The sequence below is a fragment of the Bicyclus anynana genome, chromosome 10 (genome assembly GCF_947172395.1).
Source record: "Bicyclus anynana chromosome 10, ilBicAnyn1.1, whole genome shotgun sequence".
NCBI classification, from domain to species: Eukaryota; Metazoa; Arthropoda; class Insecta; order Lepidoptera; family Nymphalidae; genus Bicyclus; species Bicyclus anynana.
This window is the reverse complement of record NC_069092.1, coordinates 12,795,300-12,819,497: the sequence shown is the minus strand read 5'-3', so window position 1 is coordinate 12,819,497 and position 24,198 is coordinate 12,795,300. Positions and strand designations below refer to the sequence as shown.

The 24,198-nt window shown below is 35.2% G+C and overlaps 1 protein-coding gene across 2 annotated transcripts; it reads left to right on the top strand.

Moving 5' to 3' along the window:
- Positions 1–2,792: 2,792 nt before the first annotated feature.
- LOC112046932 (chromobox protein homolog 3) lies at positions 2,793–12,477 on the top strand. 2 transcript variants are annotated; one of them, XM_024083787.2, is made up of 7 exons: positions 2,793–2,918; positions 3,601–3,813; positions 4,291–4,462; positions 8,455–8,552; positions 9,329–9,470; positions 10,540–10,624; positions 10,982–12,477. In XM_024083787.2, the coding sequence occupies exons 2-7, from the start codon at positions 3,608–3,610 to the stop codon at positions 11,053–11,055; spliced, it is 777 nt and encodes a 258-aa protein (XP_023939555.2). In that variant the 5' UTR covers positions 2,793–2,918; positions 3,601–3,607; the 3' UTR covers positions 11,056–12,477. The 2 variants fall into 2 exon arrangements, with proteins under 2 accessions (XP_023939555.2, XP_023939554.2); XM_024083786.2 differs by having other exon boundaries at positions 2,875–3,022.
- The last annotated feature ends 11,721 nt before the right edge of the window (positions 12,478–24,198 follow it).

Here is a 24,198-nt window from a genome sequence, read left to right as displayed (position 1 = left end):
AAGTATAAAATACAAAACATTATTAAAAATTTATAAAAAAAAATCACCCTCCCGCTGCGGGACATTTGAGTGCCCAAGCAACCGGTGGTCAGGGCTCCAGAGTGAGGAACCTCCTCACAATACGCGCCGTCTCAAGAATCACTGCTTTTTGTATCCGACTCTTGATCCAACAGTTAAGCGAAAGCTTCTTAAGGTGTTGGTCGAAGCTTTTCGCTATAAGACCATCGACTGAACCAACTATCGGAACAATAATAGTTGACTCAACATTCCACATGGCGGTGATCTCGTGAGCAAGGTCCAAGTATTTTGATACTTTTTCCTTTTCGGCTTTAACCAGATTATCGTCATGTGGAACTGTAATATCAACAATTATTGCACGACGCACTGACCGATCGATTAGCACTATATCAGGTCTATTGGCTACAATATACCTGTCAGTGATAATCGTTCGGTCCCAGTAGAGCAATGCACTGCTATTTTCAAGAACTGACGCTGGGTCGTACCTATAGTAAGGCATCTCAAAATCGATAAGGTCATATTGAAGAGCAAGCTGTTGGTGGATTATCTTGGCTACTTGATTATGTCTGTGCAAGTATTCGCCGTTAGCAAGGTGAGAACACCCGGACACAATATGCCTGAGGGACTCCCCAGGGCGATGACACGCTCGACAGATGTCTAGAGTGCCATCTTTCATAATGTGCCATTGAAATTGAAATTGAGGTATAGCTCGCGTTTCGACCTCTAGTATCATGGGGGTGAAACTTCCGCACAGTTCGCTTACGTAAAATATTTTGTATGAAGTGCTGCCTTCCAGCGCTCACGGTACAAAAACTTAAGCGAAGTTTTCTCAGGCACAATATAGATGGCACGCATGATCATGAAGCACATTATTTGATTAAAATCACTCCTGTTCAGACTAGTTAAAAAGTTTAAAAAAATATAGTTTCAAATTTGACAGTTTATGAGTTTAGCTGTCTTTGAATTTTTTCTGTTGTTGCTATAGTGACATGTTGTTTGAAACTTGGTGACAGTGGTGAACGAAAAATATTAAAATAAGATGTAATCGGTACAAATAAGTGATTATAATGGGTATTACTTGTGGATTTGGTGTGCATAGTTAATAATTAACCATGGAACATGCTCGACCACCATTGGAATTATGCTCAGAAGGCGGCCCGGTGTGTCGCGAAACGGCGTGGCGAAAATGTCGGCAGCAATTTTACGTGTTTTTAAAGGTGACCAGTGTGTAGATGTTATCAGTGGTTATTTATAATCATAAACGTCAATATTCATAGTTGGTGCAAGTGCATTAAGATATTTTCATAATCACAAAAGAAAAAATAAATCGTTGAATAATAAGAATCTTCTTTTCTTTCTTTGATTAAAAATCCTTTAATATTTGAAGGATTATTGCAGTTTGTTTTCCTTATTTCTATATATTTATAAAATTTGGCAATTTTAAATATTTGGGTATATTAGTATTATATAGTGAAATAGGTGATTTTGTAAATATTATGTTTATGTTAAATTTTTTTCATTAATAATATATAGGAATTAAGGAAAACAAACAGCAATAGTCATACAACTAAAATATAGATTGTACTCGTAGAGAGAACGCCATCTATGCGTAGCCAATAAATCTAATTAGAATGCGCCATCTAGTGATCACGGTACATAACTTTTTTAACTGAAATGAGAGTTGCGTATCTATCTCAATATATAATGTATCATCTATGTCTAGTATGAAGTCAAACTACTGCTTGCATATTTACTGTGACATTACTTAGACTATCCACAGATGAAATACATAGAATATTCGATTACTAATCGATGTTTGGCTGTTTCGTCAAAAGAATCAATTATTTTTATAAATTGTTTTTATTAAAAATTTGATAAAATTAAGGTTTAAATACTTTCAAATGAAACGTTACTCCATCTTTTACTAAACTACAAGTTTTTGACCGTTTTTTTATGCCATTTAACTAAACAAACCGGCAGTTTTAGGGAGCTCCTTACACGACGAAAACGATTATAACAATGAGACATCGATTCTGTAGCAACAGATTTTATAAACGCATTAGATCATAGATTTTTGATCTTTGCCAGAGGGGTAACGGTTAGCGAACCACGTCCAGTTATTAATGGTCTAAGGTCAACAGTCATCAGACTAGACTCCAAAAAACTTACATAGTAAGCCCCAAGTTGTCTTATCGTTAAAGGATTCTACGAGATCTTTCTTTTCTTGTCAACAAAGCATACAGGAATTAGAAAATGGAGATGCATCGCACTTAAATTCACGAACAAAATTGTTTTTGAGGGGGACTCACACACATTGCTCAAACACATTGCTTAGACTATCCACAAATTAAATACATAGAATATTCTATTACTGATCGATGTTTGGCTGTTTCGTCAAAAGAATCGATTCTTTTATTAATTGTTTTTATTACAAATTTGATAAAATTAAGTTTTAAATACTTTCAAATGAAACATTACTCCATCTTTTACTAAACTACAAGTTTTTGGCCGTTTTTTATGCCATTTAACTACGCAAACCGGCATTTTTAGGGAGCTCTATAGGTACACGACGAAAATGATTACAACAATGAAACATCGATTCTATAGCAACAGTTTTTATAAACGCGTTAGATCATAGATTTTTGATCTTTGCGAGGCAGGTCCTGTTATTTACATGGTCTGAGCAATGTAAAGAAGAACCATTGTTTTTTTTAATTTATTTTACGGCCCTGGATACTAGTTTTTATAGGCCATAATACATTGTTGTCGAACACCACCACAGAGTACCACCAATACTCTAAATCTAGTATCTATTAATCTGTGTCTATGTCTATGGTCTTGTCATCTCAGGAAATTGCCTTTCATTTGTCGTCTGTGGAAAATTGCAATTGGTAAATATTGTAAGTAAAATACATTTTCTCAAGAATTTTCTTATTTTATGGATATAGCTTATTAAATTAACATATATATTTCAAAAGATTGGAAGTAATTTAACTACCAACAGGTTAGTCAACTAATCATTAGGTTTAAATGTTGTGTTTATGTTTTTACTTATCAAAACAATTTCACCGGCAGCGCGTCATTTGCGAAATTCTCAGAATACAAGAGCGAAATTGATAAATTCTTATCTTATTTTAAAAAAGTTAACGTACCTACTTAAATCTACTACTGTTGTCTGTGGATGAGTTTATTTTCTGACTTTTCTATTTTTTCCAATAAGTTCGTAATAGCAGTTGGAGGGTTGATGGTGTAAAACCCTGTGCTCTGGAGAGCTCCTTAATTCCAAGAGTGATTAATTAAGTTGACACTGATTGTTATAATAGTCAAACATTATAGCCACAGAGAGGCTGGGCCTACAGTTATCATCATAAACACTGTCAGCCGATGGACATTCACTCCATAACATAGTCCTCTTTCAAACTTTTGAACACTTCAGTCATGATTCACCTGTGTCCAGTAGCCTTCTGTGACGCCCAATTTCATCAGTCCTAGTGGTTGGTCGTCCAACACTGCACTTTCCGTTTAGTGGGCCATTATAAATAAGCTATTCATTATCAGCCTATTTTTAATTTAATGTTTTAGCTAAACAATGGATTCACTGGAATTTCCTCCTGCTGATACGCCCATGGAGCCTGTGCTACCCATGGAGACAGATAAGCCTACCACAGCTGGGCCTTCTGAAGGTGTTGGGCCTTCGAGTGGCAGACATGAAGAATTCTCTGTGGAGAAAGTTCTAGATCGAAGGATCAAGAATGGCAAAGTGGAATATTTGCTGAAGTGGAAAGGTTATTCTGAGTAAGTCCCTTGTTTAGTATACACATTACTCTTTAAACATAAAACAACTTTAAGTGTTTTTTATATTAAAGCCAAATTCAATATTCAATGTTTCTCAACAAACAAATTAGAAATGAAGGTAAAAAAAACTCATGTCATTTTATACCTAATTTATTTTATATGTATTGTTTTTACTGGACTACAGCAAAGCCAAAAGATAGGGTAATGATTTTGGCAGTCTATGTATGTATGTATGTGCCACCATAGCCTTAACTACTGACCCATTTTTGATGAGTGAGGTGTCAAAAGATTCATATTGGACACATTCAGCTCAACACATATGTGGAGATGTGATGTTAACAGTTTTGTTTAACGTTTTACGCAAAACAAAACAATTTCACCTGCAGCGCGTAATTTGCGAATTTGCAAAGAATTTACTCTAAACCAAATTATGGTGTGATTGTTGAAAAAATAAATCAATGTTAAATATGGTTTTAGTGAAGACAACACATGGGAGCCAGAAGATAATCTGGACTGTCCAGAACTTATATCAGCATATGAAGAGGCACGTCTGAAAAGAGAGAGAGAGGCCGCTCCTCTACCTGTGGAAGATGAGGGGCAGTCCACACGCAAGAGAGCCAAACGGGGGGAGAAGAAGAAGAAAGTTGAGGTATGTTGTTTATAAATCTATACTTCATATTATAAATGCAAACTCTCTGTTATATTTGCACAGTTAAACTAACTGAACCGATTTGGAGAAAATTTGGTATAGAGATAAATTGTATCTTGGATTGTGCTATTGTGCTATTTTTGAAGGAAAAATTTCATAACTTGGAAAAAACTGCGAAGAAAAATAATATTATTCTCCACGGCGTTGAGGAGCGGGAAGAGAATCACTCTAATCTTATGGAGGTGGTCCTGAAAACCCTTAACGACATGTCAAAGGCTGCGAAAATAGAAGACTTTGACAAATGGGAAATAAGCGAGACTTTCAGGCTGGGAAGAAAAGACAACAAGAAAAAAAGACCGATATTAATAAAACTTACCCTGACCTGGAGAAGACTTGCGATCCTACAGAACAACAAACACTTTCCAGATAATGTGTACGCTACGGAAGACTTCCCAAAGGATGTCCTGCAAGTCAGAAAAGAGCTAAAAGCAGCTCAACAAGACGAGATAAAGAAAGGAAACTTGGCTATTATACGCTACGATAAACTCATAATTAAAAAAAATAAGCCAGGGAAAAGTCAAGATAAACGAAAACGCTCGCCCACAAAAACACCAGAAAACATACAATTAAATAGAGAGGGAGATAGCCTAACGGCTCCAAACAAAATAAACAGAGCAAACAAACTCGAATTCACAAGTCGTTACAGAACAAACACACTATCTGAAACTCAAACTCCAAAAAACTAAATCTGCACGCTAAGAACCGGAAGATCATAACCGACACAACTAAAAACACAACAAACAAAGCAGCAAAAGATCCCAATCCGGCTGATCACCGTGGGATGTCCGATCAAAACCCTCCAGCTAGGAAAAACAACAAAAGATGTGAAACATTACAAATCGCAACCCTAAACACCAGAACACTTAGAACCCAAGAAAGCCTTCTAGAACTTGAAGAAGCTCTGGAAGAAATCAACTACAATATACTAGGCATCAGTGAAATGCGAAGAGCAGGCGAAACGATAGAAGAACATGAAAAGTACATATTATACCAAAAAGGAGAACCAGGCGGTCAAAAGGGAGTAGGTTTCCTAATAAAACAGTCTCTGAAGAAACACATACGAGAATTGATTGGAATTTCCGACAGACTAGCGATACTCAACATAGAAATACCAGGATACAAAAAGCAATGGTCGATCATGCAAGCATACGCGCCAACCGAACAATCTGATGTGGCAGTATTAGAGTCTTTCTATGATGAGATGTCACGAGCAATAAGGACCAACGCAGATAAGCACATCCTACTTATGGGTGACTTCAATGCCCAAGTTGGGGCCCGACAAAATAACGAAGAATATGTGCTTGGAAAGTTCGGACACGGAAAAAGAAGTCGCAATGGCCAAAAACTAGTTGAATTTCTCATGGAACATAATCTCACAGTTCTTAACTCAACTTTTAAGAAAAACTCACGAAATAAATGGACTTGGATCTCACCCGATGGTTCCTATAAAAATGAAATTGATTATATTATAAGCAATCACCCTAAAGCATTCACTGACACAAAGGTCATAAACAAGCTAAATTTCAACACAAACCATAGAATGGTGCGCTGCTCATTAAGAACGGAACAGATCAAAACACCGAGACATCACATGAAAAATCATAGATATGAACAGAAAGTGCTTCCGACCCTTGTAGATGAAAACCACTTTGAAGAAATCAAAAAGCAAATTACAAACGAAGGATTAGACCCACTAAAAAAATATGAACTTCTAGAAAATAGACTTAAAACAATCAACATTTACAGAAATCAACAAAATAATAAATACCAACTAAGCGATTACACCCTACATCTATTGAAGGACCGAAAAGATCTAATATCAAGCAAACAGCGAAAGGAATCAATTAAAAAGATAACAGATCTAAAGTAAAAAAAATAAGGGAAAATATACGAAAGGATAGGAAAAGAATAAGACTTAAGACTTTAGAACGCCACATAACGAGGACGGGAGGAGTGAAAAAGGCGCTGAAAGAACTAAGAGAATCAGGGAAGGAATGGATACCTAGGCTTAAAAGGAAAACAACAACTACTTCGAAAAGAAAGGATATCAAGGACCTAGCCACGCTCTTCTACAGCCAGCTCTATGCCACACAAACACAAAGTCACAATGCAAAGACCAAACAGAGTGGCACACTTTTGGAGCCGACGCGGGTAAACCCTGAGGAACCAATACCTGAAATATTACAATGCGAAGTTGAAAAGTCAATAAAAAGCCAAAAAGCAGAAAGATCTCCAGGGCCGGATAGAATAGCAAACGAGTTGCTAAAGGGTACAATGGAAGAACTGGTTCCTATCCTTACAAAACTATTCAACGAAATCATAATAAAATGCAAAATTCCAGAGCAGTGGACCAAATCCCACATTATTCTACTGCATAAAAAGGGTGATAAAAACGACTTGGAAAACTACAGGCCAATCAGTCTGATGTCTAATGTGTACAAAGTATTTGCGAAGATAATACTTGACAGAATCACTAAAACTCTGGACGAACAACAGCCAGTGGAACAAGCGGGCTTCAGAAAAGGATTTTCTACAATCGACCACATCCACACTGTCAAACAAATACTCGAAAAATACACGGAGCATAACAAAAAAATATACATAGCGTTTATCGACTACGCCAAAGCCTTCGACAGTTTAAGCCATGAATCCCTCTTAGACAGTTTAGATCAGCAAGGAGTACCCGCAGCATACATTGACATCATAAATATGATTTATAACAACAATAAAGCTAAAATCCAACTAGAAAGCTTAGGAAACGAGTTTAAAATTGAAAGAGGTGTCAGACAAGGGGACCCTTTATCCCCCAAACTGTTTTCAGCCGTGTTGGAAAGCGTATTCCGCAACTTAGAATGGGAAGACTTCGGAATCAATGTTAATGGTAAAAAACTTAATCATCTCAGATCGCAGATGACCTCGTACTATTTGAAGAAGATCCAATCAAACTCGGGTGCATGGTTTCGAATCTACATGAAGAGAGCATTAAAATCGGACTCAAAATGAACACAAAGAAGACCAAACTAATGACGAACAGTACTGAGGTCAACATCGGCATTGATAACAACCCATTATTGTATGTGCAAGAATACACATACCTTGGACAAGTTGTTACCTTCAGGGACCAAATGACTAAAGAAATCAGCACGAGAATTGCCGTTGGCTGGAAAAGATATTGGTCCCTGAAGGAGATAATGAAATCCAAGGAACTGAGCATGGTAATTAAGAGGAAGGCCTTCAACACGTGTATCTTGCCATGCCTAACATACGGCTGTGAAACCTGGGCGCTCACCATGGCTCAAAGGGCTAAACTGGCCAGGTGCCAACGATCCATGGAGAGGAGCATGACTGGCCACAAGAAAAAGGATAGGGTAAGAAACACTGACCTTCGAACTAAAACTGGGGTCACCGATGTTTTAACTCGTGTCGACCAGCAAAAGTGGCGATGGACAGGCCACATGCTAAGGGACACTACGGGGAAGTGGAGCAGACTGGTGACGGAATGGTACCCTAGAGATGGCAGAAGGAATCGGGGTAAACAGTTCATTAGATGGGAGTATGACTTAAAGCTCACAGCAGGTCCAAAGTGGAGAAGGGTCGCATTAGAGAGAGAGCAGTGGAAGTCGCTGGAGGAGGCCTATGCCGAAAGGCACACTATGTTAAGAGATATTCTTTAAAAAAAAATTAAAACAAAATGTATTGTATATATAATTGTAATTTCTTAACACAAAATAAAGGGCTTATTATTATTATTATTATTATTATTATTATTATTATTATTATTATTATTAAATTGTATCTTGGAGCAGAACCATGCATAGCCATAAAATAAGCAAGACGGACAATTCAGCAAATAAATTATTATTGTTATATTATATTTATATACAATTTAAATGCGTGGAGTTATTAATATATTGTATTTATATAATTTTCAGGAGATTGAGAAACCGCGTGGTCTGTCTCGGGGACTACAGCCGGAGAAAATCCTCGCCGGGCAACTGTTCCACGGCACACTTTACTTCTTGGTTAAGTGGTATGTTTCATTTAAGTTAGCTATCTCTATCTTTCTATTTGAATTTTCTGTGAGAGTTCGATTGTATAAAACAACAAGTAAATAATTAAGAAAATAAAAACCCAACTGCCTAACATGGTCGCACCTGGTCAACTGCCTCGCATATTTTGACCTCAATGACAATATACCATATATGTCATTAAGGTCCTCTTCATAAACGCTAGAATTTGATACCCATATCGCAATATTTAAAAAAAAAATATCTCGAGTCTGTAGCATCTCACAGTCGTCATGTTGGTTTTTTTAACTTTATCTATCTAAGAACACTTGGGTTATTAAGACGAATTTAACAATATCTTCTGTAGATGGGAGGATGACTTAAAGCATTAGATAGAGAACAGTGGAAGTCGCTGAAGGAGGCCTATGCCGAAAGGCACACTATGTTAAGAGACATTCTTAAAAAAAAAATAATTAAAACAAAATGTAATGTATATAATACTGTAATTTCTTAACACAAAATAAAGGGCTTATTATTATTATTAACAATATCTTAATTATGTGAATCCGTTCAGCGGTTTGGAAGTTATGAGGTAATAAAGAATATTACATACATACAAGATATGCACGAAAAACATAACCCCTTCGGGTTTACCAGTGTGTACCTGTATGTAATAAAAACCTGTATATATATCATCCAACATCATCAAAAATTTCAGCGTATTTTATTTACCCACTACAGGGCCAGGCTTCCCTCATCATAGCAGAATTAATATCAATCTTTCATTATTTAATTCCAGGCACGACTGCACAGAGGTGGATGTAGTCCTGGGACACGAGCTAGGACAGGCCTTCCCGGACTTTGTGATCAGTTACTACGAGCAGTGTGCCCCGTTCAGTGTCAGATACCCTACAGGAAGAGTTGCCAGGCCTGCACCTGAAGTGAGTTTTTATTCTTAAACCAGGCTAGGCATTTGACATTCTCTATGACTTTTAATAGACCAGAATAAGATCTGAACTATTAAATCACATGTGATTGGCATCATATAGATGCTTTAAATTTGATGTGTATAAAAAAAAATTGTTTTAGCAGACTCAGAAATGGATTACAAAAATAAAAAAAACCAATGTCAAACAAAGGTTATGATTCACAACATTTGTCAGGGCAACTTAATTAACAAATCAAACTGCAACCAAAATAAGAGCCTAGAATGGCAGAGAATGACCTTGAGTGGAGTTACGCACTTGTGAACATCGTGTGTAGGGTTTAAGACGTCTTTGACAGTTAACTAACACCACTTTTCTAGTCAAGTCACTCTCCCGCCAATCCCAAGTAACCCATAAAGCATTACACAACAAGAAATGTGGATGGCTCGTACGCCACGAGTACACTGAAGCCGACCAGACGACGAGTGCCTTATATCGCAAGTCGTGCCCGCCAACTGATCGCTAGCCCTCTCTAAATCCCTACTCCTTATGAAACAAGTCGCGCCACCTAGCGTCGGCACGAGCCAACCCGAGATCGAGCGACGTCATATCAGTGCCAGACTACTATTTCCTACTATTGTTTACTAAGACTATGACATCACAAAATGGAAGACAGTGTTTTGGCGTTTGGAAAAATTGAATAAATACGCAATATTGTTAACTTTAGGTTGATATCTATTTTTCATTAAAATGGTTGATATCTATTTTTCATTATTACTAATTCTGATTATAAAAATCTACGAACTTGCTTTAATTCTTTCGAAATAATATTCATTATCTCCGTCCACCTCCTAACATGTGTAATAATGGCGGATTGATGACGTTTTTAATGCAGTAGTCGATTTGTCGTTTGCTGTCAATTGTCATCTCATAGTTGCTTTAAGGGCGCCATCTTTATTTTATCTCAAACACTTGGGTTTTAATTTTGTTTATTTCTTTTTATTTAGTTAGTAATTATGAACTTCTTGTAAACAGTTTATTCTTGGGAACAGAATGCTGAAAAGTAATTTTTCTTTAATTTCAGCTACCACCATTAGAAACTACGGAGTCCAATGCAGACATACCAATGGACACAACTATTCCAGAATTTTCCGCAGACTCGTCAAATGGTAACGGAATGCTTTTTATATTAAATATCAACATTCATCATCAACCCATATTCGGCTCACTGCTGAGCTCGAGTCTCCTCTCAGAATTATTATAATAATATTAAATATAATTAACAGAAATTGCTGTTTGCAGTCTGTCTGTACCTGCTAATATTGTTTTATTTTATTTATTGGTTTATTTACACTAACTAAATAAAACAATAACATCAATCTTAAAATCAATGTCATAGTAATAGGGATGATGACAGTTTTTTAAATTTAGTAGACAGTAGTTAACCGACTTCCAAAAAGGAGGAGGTTCTACGTTCGGCTGTATGTATGTTTTTTTTTATTATTTTTATTTGTGTGTTGTTGCAGTGGAAATCTCCCCGCCGACGGCGCCATCTATCGCCGAATCTGAAAGCCAGTCTCTAGAAGTGCCTGTCAACTGATCTCCTGATATAAAACTAACAATCGTAGAGGGAGCATTTAATAGATTTACTATTAAATACATATGGTACATATATCGATGTGTATATACTTACATTGAAAACATAGTGTCTATGTTTTCAATGTTTTTATATATGGAATTGAAACAGTTGTTCAGTAGTGCCACCAGAGGGCGCTGTTTCAATTCTTTAGAAAACGCATGTAATTTCACACCTAATGAGCGGCCGGACTATTTTTAATATAATATTGTCTTGAAGGTTCCCAACTGTGGGAAGCAGAATAAAGTAGGATAAGGACAAATAACTTTCCTCGTGTTCTTTTCACTCGGTAAAGAATTTTTTTTTAATCTACATCTTATTCATTACACTCAGTATTATACTTCCATGTCATCTCTATTAGATACTCTCTCTATGCCAATATTACTCTCAGACCAATTATTGTATAGGACTTGCCTCGCTAGACGTTACTTTTCTGTCAAAGTATATGATCAACGATCTAATGCGATTCTAAAAACTGTCTCTAAAGTATTGATGTTAAATAGTTGTAATCGTGTTCGTCGGTTAAAGAGCTCCGTAAAAATACCTTTTTGTGTAACTGAATTGTGTAAAAAACGGGCAAAAACTTCTAGTTTAGTATTGGATGTTTTCTTCAGAAAATGACAGACAATTTTGTTTGTGACTATGGGTGCGATACAGGTCCTTCTATAATTGGTCTGAGATATTACTATTACTTGATCATAGACAATATGATATAACAGACTGTACACTTATAACTAAGGGCACATATTTTGTGACACATTGTTTCTAGATCTTTTATTTTCGGAAGGCTGTTTGGTTTTTGTTGTAATTGGGTAATTGACTTTTTTTTTTATACATTAAAAGTATATGTAAAAATAGCAGTGTAATTTTGCAGAAGTAACAGTGTATCTGCGATTTGTGCGTTTGGGTTTATACTTTTCATAATAAAAAAGCCAAATTGAATGTAAGAAACCATTATACGAAATTATACGATTTTTCATACTTACCTAAGTTAAATAAATTTTTGATTGTATGATGGACCCGGCACCTGAACGGTGAATCTATGGATTGCTTAGATATTCGTCTCATATTTGGTAAACAGGTTCAAGACGGCGTCCTGCATCACTATAAATAACATTTTACTTGTTTTGCTTTGCTGACGTCACATTAGTTTACAAACACAAGCGCATACACACACGCACACATACGCGCTATTACTGTCAACTGACACCTACAACCAAAGACAATGAGTCTTCCTGACATAAAATAATTATAATTTCTTTATTGATATTACTTACATCTGATTCCAAATAAACTTAATATGACAATATCTTGTAATAGCATAAAAAATTAAAATAATTATTAGGTTAAGACAATCAATTACTAATAATAAAAGGTTTATTCAAATGGATTTTTTTTTATTTATAATACTTAAAATATTATTCACCCTATATAAATAACAATAAAATCTTATTACAATTAAAGTATTAAATGCTTTGGCGTTACATTCGAAGTTCGCAAATTAAACTTCGTAAACAAAAGAGTATTCCATAGATGAAATGTGTTTGACGCGTAGGCTGAGAAACCTATAGACAATTTTTATCTTTTTTTTTAGAACCTAACGTTACCAAGTAAACTATATAGTAGATTAATAAAGTTTATATTCTTTTTTCAATAGTCATGAGGTCCAAATATGTAAAAAATAAGCTATGTTAACCTATATAATTTGTCGGTTATCATAATATTTTTATAATAAATGTCAAGTTTTAACAAAAGCCATAAAAAAAGTCACAGCGTAGACAGATAAGTAAATAGACAAGTAGTGGCATAGCGTAAGTCAATAGATATACGATTTTGCCATACCGGCACACTACACTGAATCATGTTTTACTTTTCACTAATAAAACATTTTAACATATTTAACCATGACACCAAATATCGAATTGCCTCATCTTGTTTCTTTATTCGAGTCCACTAGTAAGTTAGTATCTATTTCGAGAGTGCAACGAATTTCTCTGTTTGTTCGAAATGTTTGATTCTCTGTCTACGGTCTACTGATCTCTCCGTCTATGTTCCATAGACAAACGTTTGGGGTACTTTTAATTTTTGTGTATGAAAGAGGCGATTGAGGCGAAGTCTTCACACTCTGGTATAACTTTTCCCCTGAATTTGAGGCAGGATTCAGCGCAGAGGGAACCGTCGAACCACGCTCCCAGCATCTTCTTGCATTGCGCGCAATTTTCTATGCAGATTTGGAGAGGGTCGTATCCAGTGGCTGTGGAAAAGTTTACAAAGAGTTATAAAGTAAAACGCTTAGAAAACATGTTAGTATTTTTGGTATTAACACGACAGTTAACTAGTAATTTTTATTTATTAAATTTTAAATAAAAGTTGAATAAGCAAAAAGGTCAGCGAATCGCAAAGCTGAAGTGATAATGGGCAGGCCACATTGTTCGAAGAGCCAATGGACGTTGGAGTCCCAAGGTGCTGGAATGACGACCCCGAACTAGAAAGTGCAGTGGTTGCCCTCCCGTGATTCTCAGCCCAGTGTTGGGTAGTCGGAGCTAGACAGCTCTGTGACAGAGTTCGTTAAACCGTCGATCCCGGTCATTATTATTTACAACGAATACTGATCGTTAATAAATAAGCCAAACGTTAAGCCCGCTAATCCGCAATGAAGCAGCGTGATGGGCTCAGGGCTAAAGTTCTATATCATCTCCTATAAGGTGGGTGACCTGGCCTTGCAGTGGACGTAAAATAGGGTGATAAGTGATAATGATGATTTACTTTATAATCGACAGCAAAAAAGGAGAAGGTTTGTCAATTCGACCGTATATATTTTTTAAAGCAATCTTGTAAAATTGTGAAAACAAAAATAGTAACTCCGGTTTAGTTTTCTTAAATTGTCCTTATTCTAATATTCGTCATCATCATTGAAGTCAAAGTCAAAGAAATCAGACCACACAACTGAAGTAAACTTTATTATATCTCCCTCTTAACGTCCGTCCGTCTTACCCGATTATACTTTTTCGTAACGCATTCACCAGTGTACACCTAAGTCAAGCGTGCGTAAAGAACTTTAACTTTTTTACTTAAAAATAGTAGGTAGATGTACCTACAGGATTTCAGTTACTGACCTTAGTCCACAAATAATTTGCGCAACTCTCCAAGCTCCTAAATATATACTTATTACCTAATCTACGCGTTGAGCGTCCACGATACAAACTCCTTGCTCATTCAAGCTCCGACGTCGCGAGGTCAAGTGTAAGCGTAAGGTGAAATTGCGTAACAATACAGCGAAAGTGAACCGGCTAAATCGCGGATTGGGGTCATTGCCTTGCGCTGTTCGCACGCGCCTCTTCGCATTGTCCCTTAAGGCAGAGTATACATTTGCGCCAAAAGCATACTAAATCCAACCAACAAGGTTAATCCTTGGGTCCACGAACAAAATAATTGTTAATGGCCGTAGCCGTGATAGCGCAGTGGATTTGACCTACTCCAATTTCAGAGCGTGTGGGTTTGATACGGTAAAACACCTCTAACTTTTCAGTTGTGTGCATTTTAAAAAAATAAATAAGTATGACGTGTCTCGAAACGATTAAGGAAAAACATCGTGAGGAAAGCTGCATACCTGAGAATTTTTTTGATTCTCTGCGTGTGTGAAGTCTACCAATCCGCATTGGGCCAGCGTGGTGGACAATTGTCCTAACCCTTCTCATTCTGAGACGAGACTCGAGCTCAACGTGATTGATAATGATACAAATTTTCTGTACTTATGTGATTTTTATAGCCATATCACTGCCAAATATAATTTGAATCGGTTCAGCTTTTTGCAGTGTAAAGTTACATAACAGACAGACTTAGGTAGTTAGATATATTCGAATTGTATAATTTTAATATGAATGCTTATTCAGATATTAAGTACATATAGATATTATCTACGCTTATATATTTTTTAATATTTGTGGGCCCATCCGTTTATGTTAATCTTACAATTTGCTAAACGGATTTTAATAAACGATATCAAAAATATTTACTTATTAAAATTGATAAAATTATTTTTAATCGATGTTTTTCCTACCCAAGTCAATAAAATATTGGCAAATTAACTTCAAACTTTTCTCATGGACATTGGCCAAAAGATTTCGCAGTATTTTTGTTTAAACATAACTCTGTATGTAACTATTTACTTACAGTCAGTCAGTGCGACAGGTTTTGTAAGTTTTGTTTGAAGTTTCCTTCCTATTACAAAACACGTGCAGCCTGTTTGTAGAACTCGTGATTATTATACTGGTAGCACGTGAATTTGTCGAGTTATTGCTTCGTTACCCTTCCGTAATAGATATATCTATTACAGCATTATACTTATACTTCCTGCTAGTAATTATTGCTATATCATATCTTAGCCCTCTCGCGGTTTCACCCGCGTGAATCCCGTTACGTTGTATATATATATTTGTATGTATCAAAAATTCAACTCACTAATATTTTTAACCTAGAACAACCTAATACGACTGGACTAATCTTGCAAAGTAATATTGATGTCATCTACTTATTCCAAAAATAACTCTGATAAATTAACAGATTTTCTATGTATGTCTTATCTATATAAATGTATGATTGTTTGAGTTAACAACGTCACGTTTTTTAACTAGGCAAATTACCCAGTTTGCCAGTTTAGAAACGATTAAATTCCCAAATTAAATCTCACGTTTGATTGGCAGGGGATTTTCAAATATTTTTACTTTTGAAGTAAAAAAATAAAAATGCTAAAACAAGATACGCGCGGAACAACTAAACGGTACAATTAGAATAATATTGATCAACAAATCGTTACTAACCAACAGTTAAAATAAAACTAAACAAATCTAAAAATAGTTCATAGTTGAAAAGGATAAATTATAGCTTATAACTTTTAGTTTCAACAAATATTTTTGTTTAGACGATTCTATAAAAAATATCATGATAATAGCTTACCAATAGCAGGGTTAGCGTCTGTTCGGTCCAGGTTTATAAAAGAAAGTATCACGGCAAAGAGGGTAAACGCGGTGGTGATTTTGGCAGACATGTTGGGTTTATCTGAAAAAAAATGCAAAAATTTCATTAATACAATAAATTAAAAAATCCCAAAAAAATGACAAAAAAATATTTAAAACAGACTAACTAAAATCATTGATTTTGATTACTTTTGACTTAATATTTCGTGTCTACCTACCTAAACTTCGCGTCCATTTAAATGATTAGGAAAAACTGTAAAAAAAAATTAAAAATGAAAAAAATATTAAAAAAAAAAATTACAGCTTGATTTCTTGTTATTTAGAAATTACCAAATCCTTTGTCCAAATACTCAATTGGAATACTTGTATAGAGGTGTTAACAGAACATGGTGTTGTAAACAATAACATGTTATAGTAAGGAAACTAGCAAACTTCTCGAAATCTCTACGTACTGCACGACAAAAACACTTCCTATTTTACAATCACTTAGGTATATTCTCACTTCCTTCATACCTTAACGAAACAACGACGTAAATACGTACAAACGAACCGGCATTATATTAATATGAAGTATTTACAACCGGCATGTCATTTGTGTCTAAAAATAAGGGAGAATTAAAAAATATAATCAATTTAATCTCAACTGGAATCCAACATCCTGAACTATTAATGTAAATATCACGGATCAGGAATGTTTTACAGATTTTAATGAAATATTAAATGGAAATGTGGTAGGTATGAGAATAAGTATATAATCAAAATGATAAAACATTACTTGTCAAAATTACTTACAGTTATCAAATCGAATAACTAATGTTGACAATGCACTTTAACCCGTGCGTTACTTAAGCGTTACATACTTGCAGTTTTAACTAAACAGTCGAACTGTTAATTCGAAGAGTCAGTTAATACGTCCGTACAACTACAACTGTCTCATTGATCACGTGGTTAGCTGGTTCAGTTACGGACAATGAGGTCCAGGTTTCGAATCCCGGGTCAGGCCAACAAAAAAAAAATTGGTTATTGGGATTTTTCTTACAAGAAAAACTTAATAACAGCCTGGAGTTGGGAAGTTGGCGGAGTTAGTACACCCCCGTGCCTCGGAGAGCACGTAAAGCAGTCGGTCCTGCGCCTGATCTCTCACCGGTCGTATCGGTTTAAAGTCCCATCGGATTTCAAGAGTGAGGGAAGAGAGAATGCACCTGTGCTTACGCACACATTTGTGCACTATAATATCTCATGCATGCATGTTTAATCTCACCATAAGATTAGCCGTATTATTATTATTAACGTCCGTGCATAGTGTTCAACAGTTTTAACTGTAGAAAAATTTCGAGAAGATAAAACTGTACAGTAAAAACTGAAGGTCTGTAGCGCCTCTTAGATGTTATCGAACTAACTTGGAAGAGGCTTACAAGTTACCTACCCTAATCGTATTCCAGGCGGCTTTATATGCGGTACCGGTAAATAGGTACGGTACGCAAAAACTCGCATAATTTCCAGATATGTATCTTTTAAGTTAAAACCAAGTTGTCTTTATCGAAATGTTTTAATAAACAACGTTTGAATTTCTCGTTTGTTTATCATTTGATTTCAATACGCAACTAAAGGTTGCTTTTGCATTTAGCTTTCCTCAAAACTTCTATCTCAATGAAAGGATTTTTATACACCCTATATACCTATCAATCTTCTAATAAGTTTTGATGAAGTTTAGATTTTTAAAAAAATGTCAAAACTGTGGAATCTCTTCTAAATCCGTCCAAATGTTTACGATAATCTAACAAAAAAAATTTGCTGCAAAAAATATTGCAACTTATTTTAGATGTAGACTTTGAAACGGCCTACTTACTAAGCACTGTCTCTATAATATCTCTAAAGTACCAAGAAACAACTTCGTTAGGGTTCTATAATAGCATTCACTCACTCATTCGCGATACCGGTCAATAACATCAGACACTCACCGCTTCACAGCTCATAGATCTCAAAATCAAATAGTTTAAATCCGATATCAAAAGGTATTCACGATTGAACCACACTCTAAACATTAATACGAAAACTTGGGACTTGTCACACACGGCCCTTATTATTGTTATAAATTATTGTGTGGTTGAAAAATTCGCCTATCCGCGGTCAGTTGTACAAGATTTGTGCTTAAATATCGACTGAGTTTACTATGTTCGCACGATCGCAGGGTGGGGCGCCGATACTATGGGTAAGGAGTCCCAGGAAACGGATCTTGTACTTTGCGAAAGCCGAAAGTTCTCTAAGCCCATGGTACCTTACTTGACGTACTAGTCACGTGAGGGCTAGTATAGACATGACCAATTTATTTTTCCTTTTAGTTTTCTCTTCAATATACCTATGAATTGATTAATTCGCAATTAAAAAAAAAATCAAATACGTGACATAACGAGTGCTAGGAGTAAATTTAATAGTACAAGAATGATCATGGGAATTATTTGAATAACACCCTTACATTGTAAGCGTGTCAATTATTTGAATAGTGAAATCAATATCACTTTTTAAATACCTAATTGACTTACTTACTTCAATAAATGCTTTGCAATCGGGTATGCAAACAAAAGGAAAACACTAAACAGTTGCCAACATTATGTTCATTAGAAAACTAAACCTATAGTTACGCCGTAAGCTGCACTAATCATACTATAGACAAGTAAGCTATCTAATTTACTGTGTTCAAAGATGAAAGTGAAAAGAATATGTTCAAGAATGAAAGTAAAAGTGAGCCGTGATAGCCCAGTGGATATAAAATCTGCCTCCGATTCCGAAGGGCGTAGGTTCGAATCCGGTCCGGCGCATGCACCTCCAACTTTTTAGTTGTGCGCATTTTAAGAAATTAAATATCACGTGTCACAAACGGTGAAGGAAAAGGTCGTGTGGAAACCTGCACACCAGAGAATTTTCTTAATTCTCTGCGTGTGTGAAGTCTGCCAATCCGCATTGGGCCAGCATGGTGGCCTAACACCTCTCATTCTGAGAGGCGATTCGAGCTCAGCAGTGAGTCAGCAGCAGGTTGATAATGATGAAAGATGAAAGTTCCGATTATTAAATATAGTATACCTAATGATTCAAAAATAAAGCCTTCTCTTCCAGAAATCAGCGTTCGAACGTTCAATTGAATACAGTGCCAAGTTATAAATAATCAGCCACAGTATTTCGTTTGGCTCCATTTGTGTCAATTTCTTATGTAACATGATCAATATGCCTTACGTCATCACGAATGGCACTGCGTTAGTGTGAAACCAGTTTTTTGCATCACATCACATTTATTATTACCTACTGATTCAAGCGATACTTACTGTACACTATGGTAAAATATTTTTATGTAAAGGTGTTCGAAGATTAGTGGCGTCAGGCCAGTTGCTATTTTGATAATTTACGAATATTACTATAGCAGTATATCTAGATTACTAAAAATATAATACGAATATAATAAGTTTCGGAGATCATGATATAAATGATTTTAGTGGTACCCAGATTAATACACAGCTATTTTACGTATGATTTTAAGGCACAGGACGTTATTTAATGATTGAATTTTTGTAGCAAATACATAATTAAAAGGTTAGTTATCAATTAAGTACATATGCCAAAACACAGTTAATACGTATGCCTTTAGAAGTAAAAATATCATATTTAACTTATATTATATTTAACGTGTATAATCTTTAATTTAATTTTTATTATTAATTTATTTTTTTTAGCTGTAAAATTAAAATTTGTAAACATACTCCTACGTTGAGTAATCCACATTAATCTTTAGTATCCGCTCTGACCGGCCAACCTTCGTGACTAGCCCCGGGCGCTTGTATGCCTGTGTATTGATGATACTCTAGGGGGCACTCTATAACTTCATTAAATGACAATACAATTTACATTCTAACTATTTGGCTAAATAGGTAACAGCTTTATTTATTTTAGATATTTAGGTGTTAATTTAATACCGTATGTAGCGAATTCGCTGCTATAATAACATTTTTAATTATTTTTGTTTTTTTTTCGGTTTTTGTGCTATAAAATTATAAATGTAACTTAAGGTATGTCTATGATCTGATGGAACCTAGAAGTTTAATACTTATATTATTTTAAAAATATTTATAACAAATTATGTGAGATTTAAACTACCATCACATACCTACTATAATCTCAAAAAGAATGTGTAAGAAAATGGGTGATTTTCTAAATTGCTTTTCTTTATTTTTATGAAAAAATGAGTAAGAAATATCTACTTACTTACTGATTGAAAATAAAGCATACTTTGATTTGAATAAAAAGGAATTTAAATTTGAAAGAACAATCAAAGTGTTTCAAGTAAAAGTTGTTGTAGCATAACCCTATTTTAGGACAAAGGAGATTTTTACTTCCGCATCGGAGAACAAAAAGTCAAATGTAAATAACCTGTAGATATTAATTCACCACCACGTGACTTGGCGTCGATAATTACATGCATTCTCGTAATACATAGCTCGCATTCCACGCAACTGTTCAATACATTACAGTTTTGCAACAGCAATGGTCAGCTAACACAGTTGTTGTAGTTCTAACAAAGACGGACTTTCCGAATAGAGATACGGGTTCGTCTACTAGCATTTAGGAAGCGGTTTCTTATCGGGCGATCTGTTTAAATCACAATAATTGTGATCCAAATACTTCCTAATACAAAGATTCGTAAACCTGCCGGAAAACATGTCCCGGTAGATATGATTGATTTTTTTTTATATACCAACAGTTTCCGGCTATGAAATCAGACGCTCGTAAATACACATGTCCAAAAGAGTAGCATACGTCAAACCGCTATGTGGAAATGACTTAATTTTATCGTATACCAAATAAAGGATGACAATAATGCCTACAAAATATTCCTCTCAATAAAACATACCGGTTGTTGTGTGTAAGATATTTTGTTATTTACGTTCATTCTTTTGCCGGCATATGCAAATGAGCTCATTATGAATTATTTGTCGTATCGATCGCGGGGATTTTATCACATGGAATCTCATAGAAGCCGCTAGATTACGATAAAATGGTAATTTTATATTACGGTAAATGAATAACAGGTTTCTATTATCAGATATGTGACATATTTGAAATAGTTCCATTTATAAAATCACTAGCGGTCGCCCGCGACTTCATCCGCGTGGAATTTAGTTTTTCACAAATCTAAAACTATGGATCTAAAACTATGGATTTCTCCGGGATAAAAAGTAGCCTATGTGTTAATCCATGCTATAATATATCTCAATATCAAAATTCAGCTAATTCGGTTCAGTAGTTAAGGCGTGAAAGAGTAACAAACATTTATATCAAAATCATCAGTTTTTGCAAATCTCGAGAAACCATGGATCTTTTCGGGATAAAAGGTAAAATCTATTTCCATTCCAAATCGCTTCAGTAGTAATAAATATAAAGCCACATGATTATTGTAAGAGTCATCATCATCATCATCATCATTATTATTATCAACCCATATTCGGCTCACTACTGAGCTCGAGTCTCCTCTCAGAATGGCCAAATAGTCCACAACGCTGGCCCAATGCGGAATGGCAGACTTCACACACTCAAAGAATTAAGAAAATTCCGTGATATGCAGGCTTCCTCACGATGTTTTTTCTTCACCGTTTGAGATACGTTATAGTTAATTTCTTTTTCTTATATTGGGCATTGACCCAGTGTGGTGGACTAACCCTCTCATTCTGAGAGGAGACTCGTGCTAAATTAGGAGCCGTATATGGTTCGTTAATAAAGACTAACAATGGTGGCAACCCTAGCCATGACCCTTTAAAATATAAGGGACTTCAGTAGGAGTATCACTTACCAAAGCAGTGTTCAGCTGAAGAAAGACAATTATGATGTGAATCATCTCTGGATGTAGAGTCGCCATTTTATACAAGCTATCCATTTGATTAAACGAACTGTGACAGAAAACCACAGGAGATGATGGTTTATCCATTACTTAGGAGACATTTTCTTAATTAACTTACAGGATATTGAGTGTGAGTAACAGATTTTTCCGCAAAAAGTTTCTATAATATAAACTTTTTTTTCTGTTAATTGTTTCTTTGTCCACGATTAAACTACAAACTAGGTACTAGATCTATTTAAAAGTTCTCTCACCATTATAAAGTTACATTTTCACCGAGTAACACGCAATGTAGGTGTCTAATATAATAATAATAATTTATTATAGATGCGAATGTGAGTTTGTTTGTTACCGATTTAAAAATGTTTTCACAAATGGATAGCTATTTTATTACCGAGTAACGTAGTATATTTTATCTTCATTTTTCTAGGAGAAACCTTTTTGAGCTTATAGCTTCACGTATAATTTGAAGTACTCTATCATGACGGCATGGGTAAAGACCACTATCCAGGAGCATCATGCATCCAACCAACGAGTTCCTTGCTGTTTCTAGGTATTACCTCACCAAGTATAGTATTTTCAGTGGATTTCCCCCATCGTACTAAGTTACTATAACGGTGAATAGCATTTACAGTATAAAAAAACAGTAAATCCGACCGGGGTTTGTGTTGCATTATGGTTAGGCTTAATTTCAATAAATGTATTTTGTAGATTAATAAATACTTAAATAATTTATATTTGAATGTATCTAATATTCCATTCCATCTTCGATAGTAGCTGTATAGATCGCTATAATCTAAAGCGATCTTGAATACTTAGCGTCCTCTAGTGTAAAATTATGAAAATGCCGTTTGCGTTGTGATTCTTTGGAAGCAACACAGATGGCGCCACAACTGCATTCGAAGATTTTTGTTTTCTTATAGTCTAAGAGCCTGCGATAGCTTCGACTACTTCAAATTATAAAGGTTGAAAGTTTTTCATTTTCAGGCCTTCGAACAATACCATTATAAACCAAAGTTTTACCGTTTCAAAGGGGTTTTTAGCGAAGGGTTGCCTTGCTACTTCTACTGAACGCCTAAAGACATGATTTCTGATATCCCATATAGCGGGTTTGGTACTTTCAAACCAAAGCCATTTATTGAAAGGTTCAAGCTTTACAATTTTTCAAGTAAGTAAGTAAGATTTTGATTTAGGCACTTCTTAGTAAGATTGGCGTATTTAAGTAGTACTTAAATTAAAAAGTTTTAAATTTAGAGTAGCATTCAGAAAATAAGAAATTTATGAAAGACTCGTACTTAGGCAGGTTACGTCTGCCAAGGCACTGCCTACTTAGCCTAATTTACTTTCTATATTAAGATTTTAATATTCTCAGAAAGCAATATTTAAAGATATGACGACGTTGCAGTTCATTTAAATTAAAATATATCTACAGTTAATTCTGAGATCTACGTTAACTGTCTTATAAAAAAATTAACAATAAATATAAGTAAAAGTTATAGCCCAGTGGCTATAACCCCTGCCTTCGATTCAGAGGGCGTAGGTTCGAATCAGGTCCGGGTCACGCACCTCAAGTTTTCAGTTGTGTCTTAAGAAATTAAATATGACTAAATAATAAGTATGAATTAATTAATAACTCGATGAGTAAAAAAACTTGAATACCTGAAAATTTCTACCAATCCTTTACGTATGTGAAGTCTACCGCATTGTGCCAGCGTGGTCGTCTTTCAGTCTAAGCCCTCTCATTCTGAGAGGAGACTCGTGCTCCACAATGAGCAAAATAAATATGGATTGTTAATGAATGAAGTGTAAGTTTGTCATCCTAATTACGCCCATCCGCGTTTGAGCAATGGAGAGTGGTTCCATGATCCATATACCCTCTCCTACTCGTATAAAAAGGCAGATAATATTACACTTAGTTCCTATGTGACTTGATCCATTACGTTTTTATAGACAATACTTAAAAACCTATAGGTATTATGTATAAAGAACTAGCAGACCCCATGCGATTTCACCAGTTCCCCTTCCCATAAGGAATACGGGGTTAAAAATAGGTACAGCTTAAGTTACTCACTGATGGTTTTTTTTTTTCGAATAATTTTCGAAATATAATCAATCAAAAAAGCTCTAAAACTACTAGACAGTAGTTTCAGAGCCTATTTAATGCAAACAAACAATCAATTCTTTTCTCTTTATAATAGTAAAGAATTATAAGTCAATAAAATACTTTCTATATAATAATAAATAAAAATT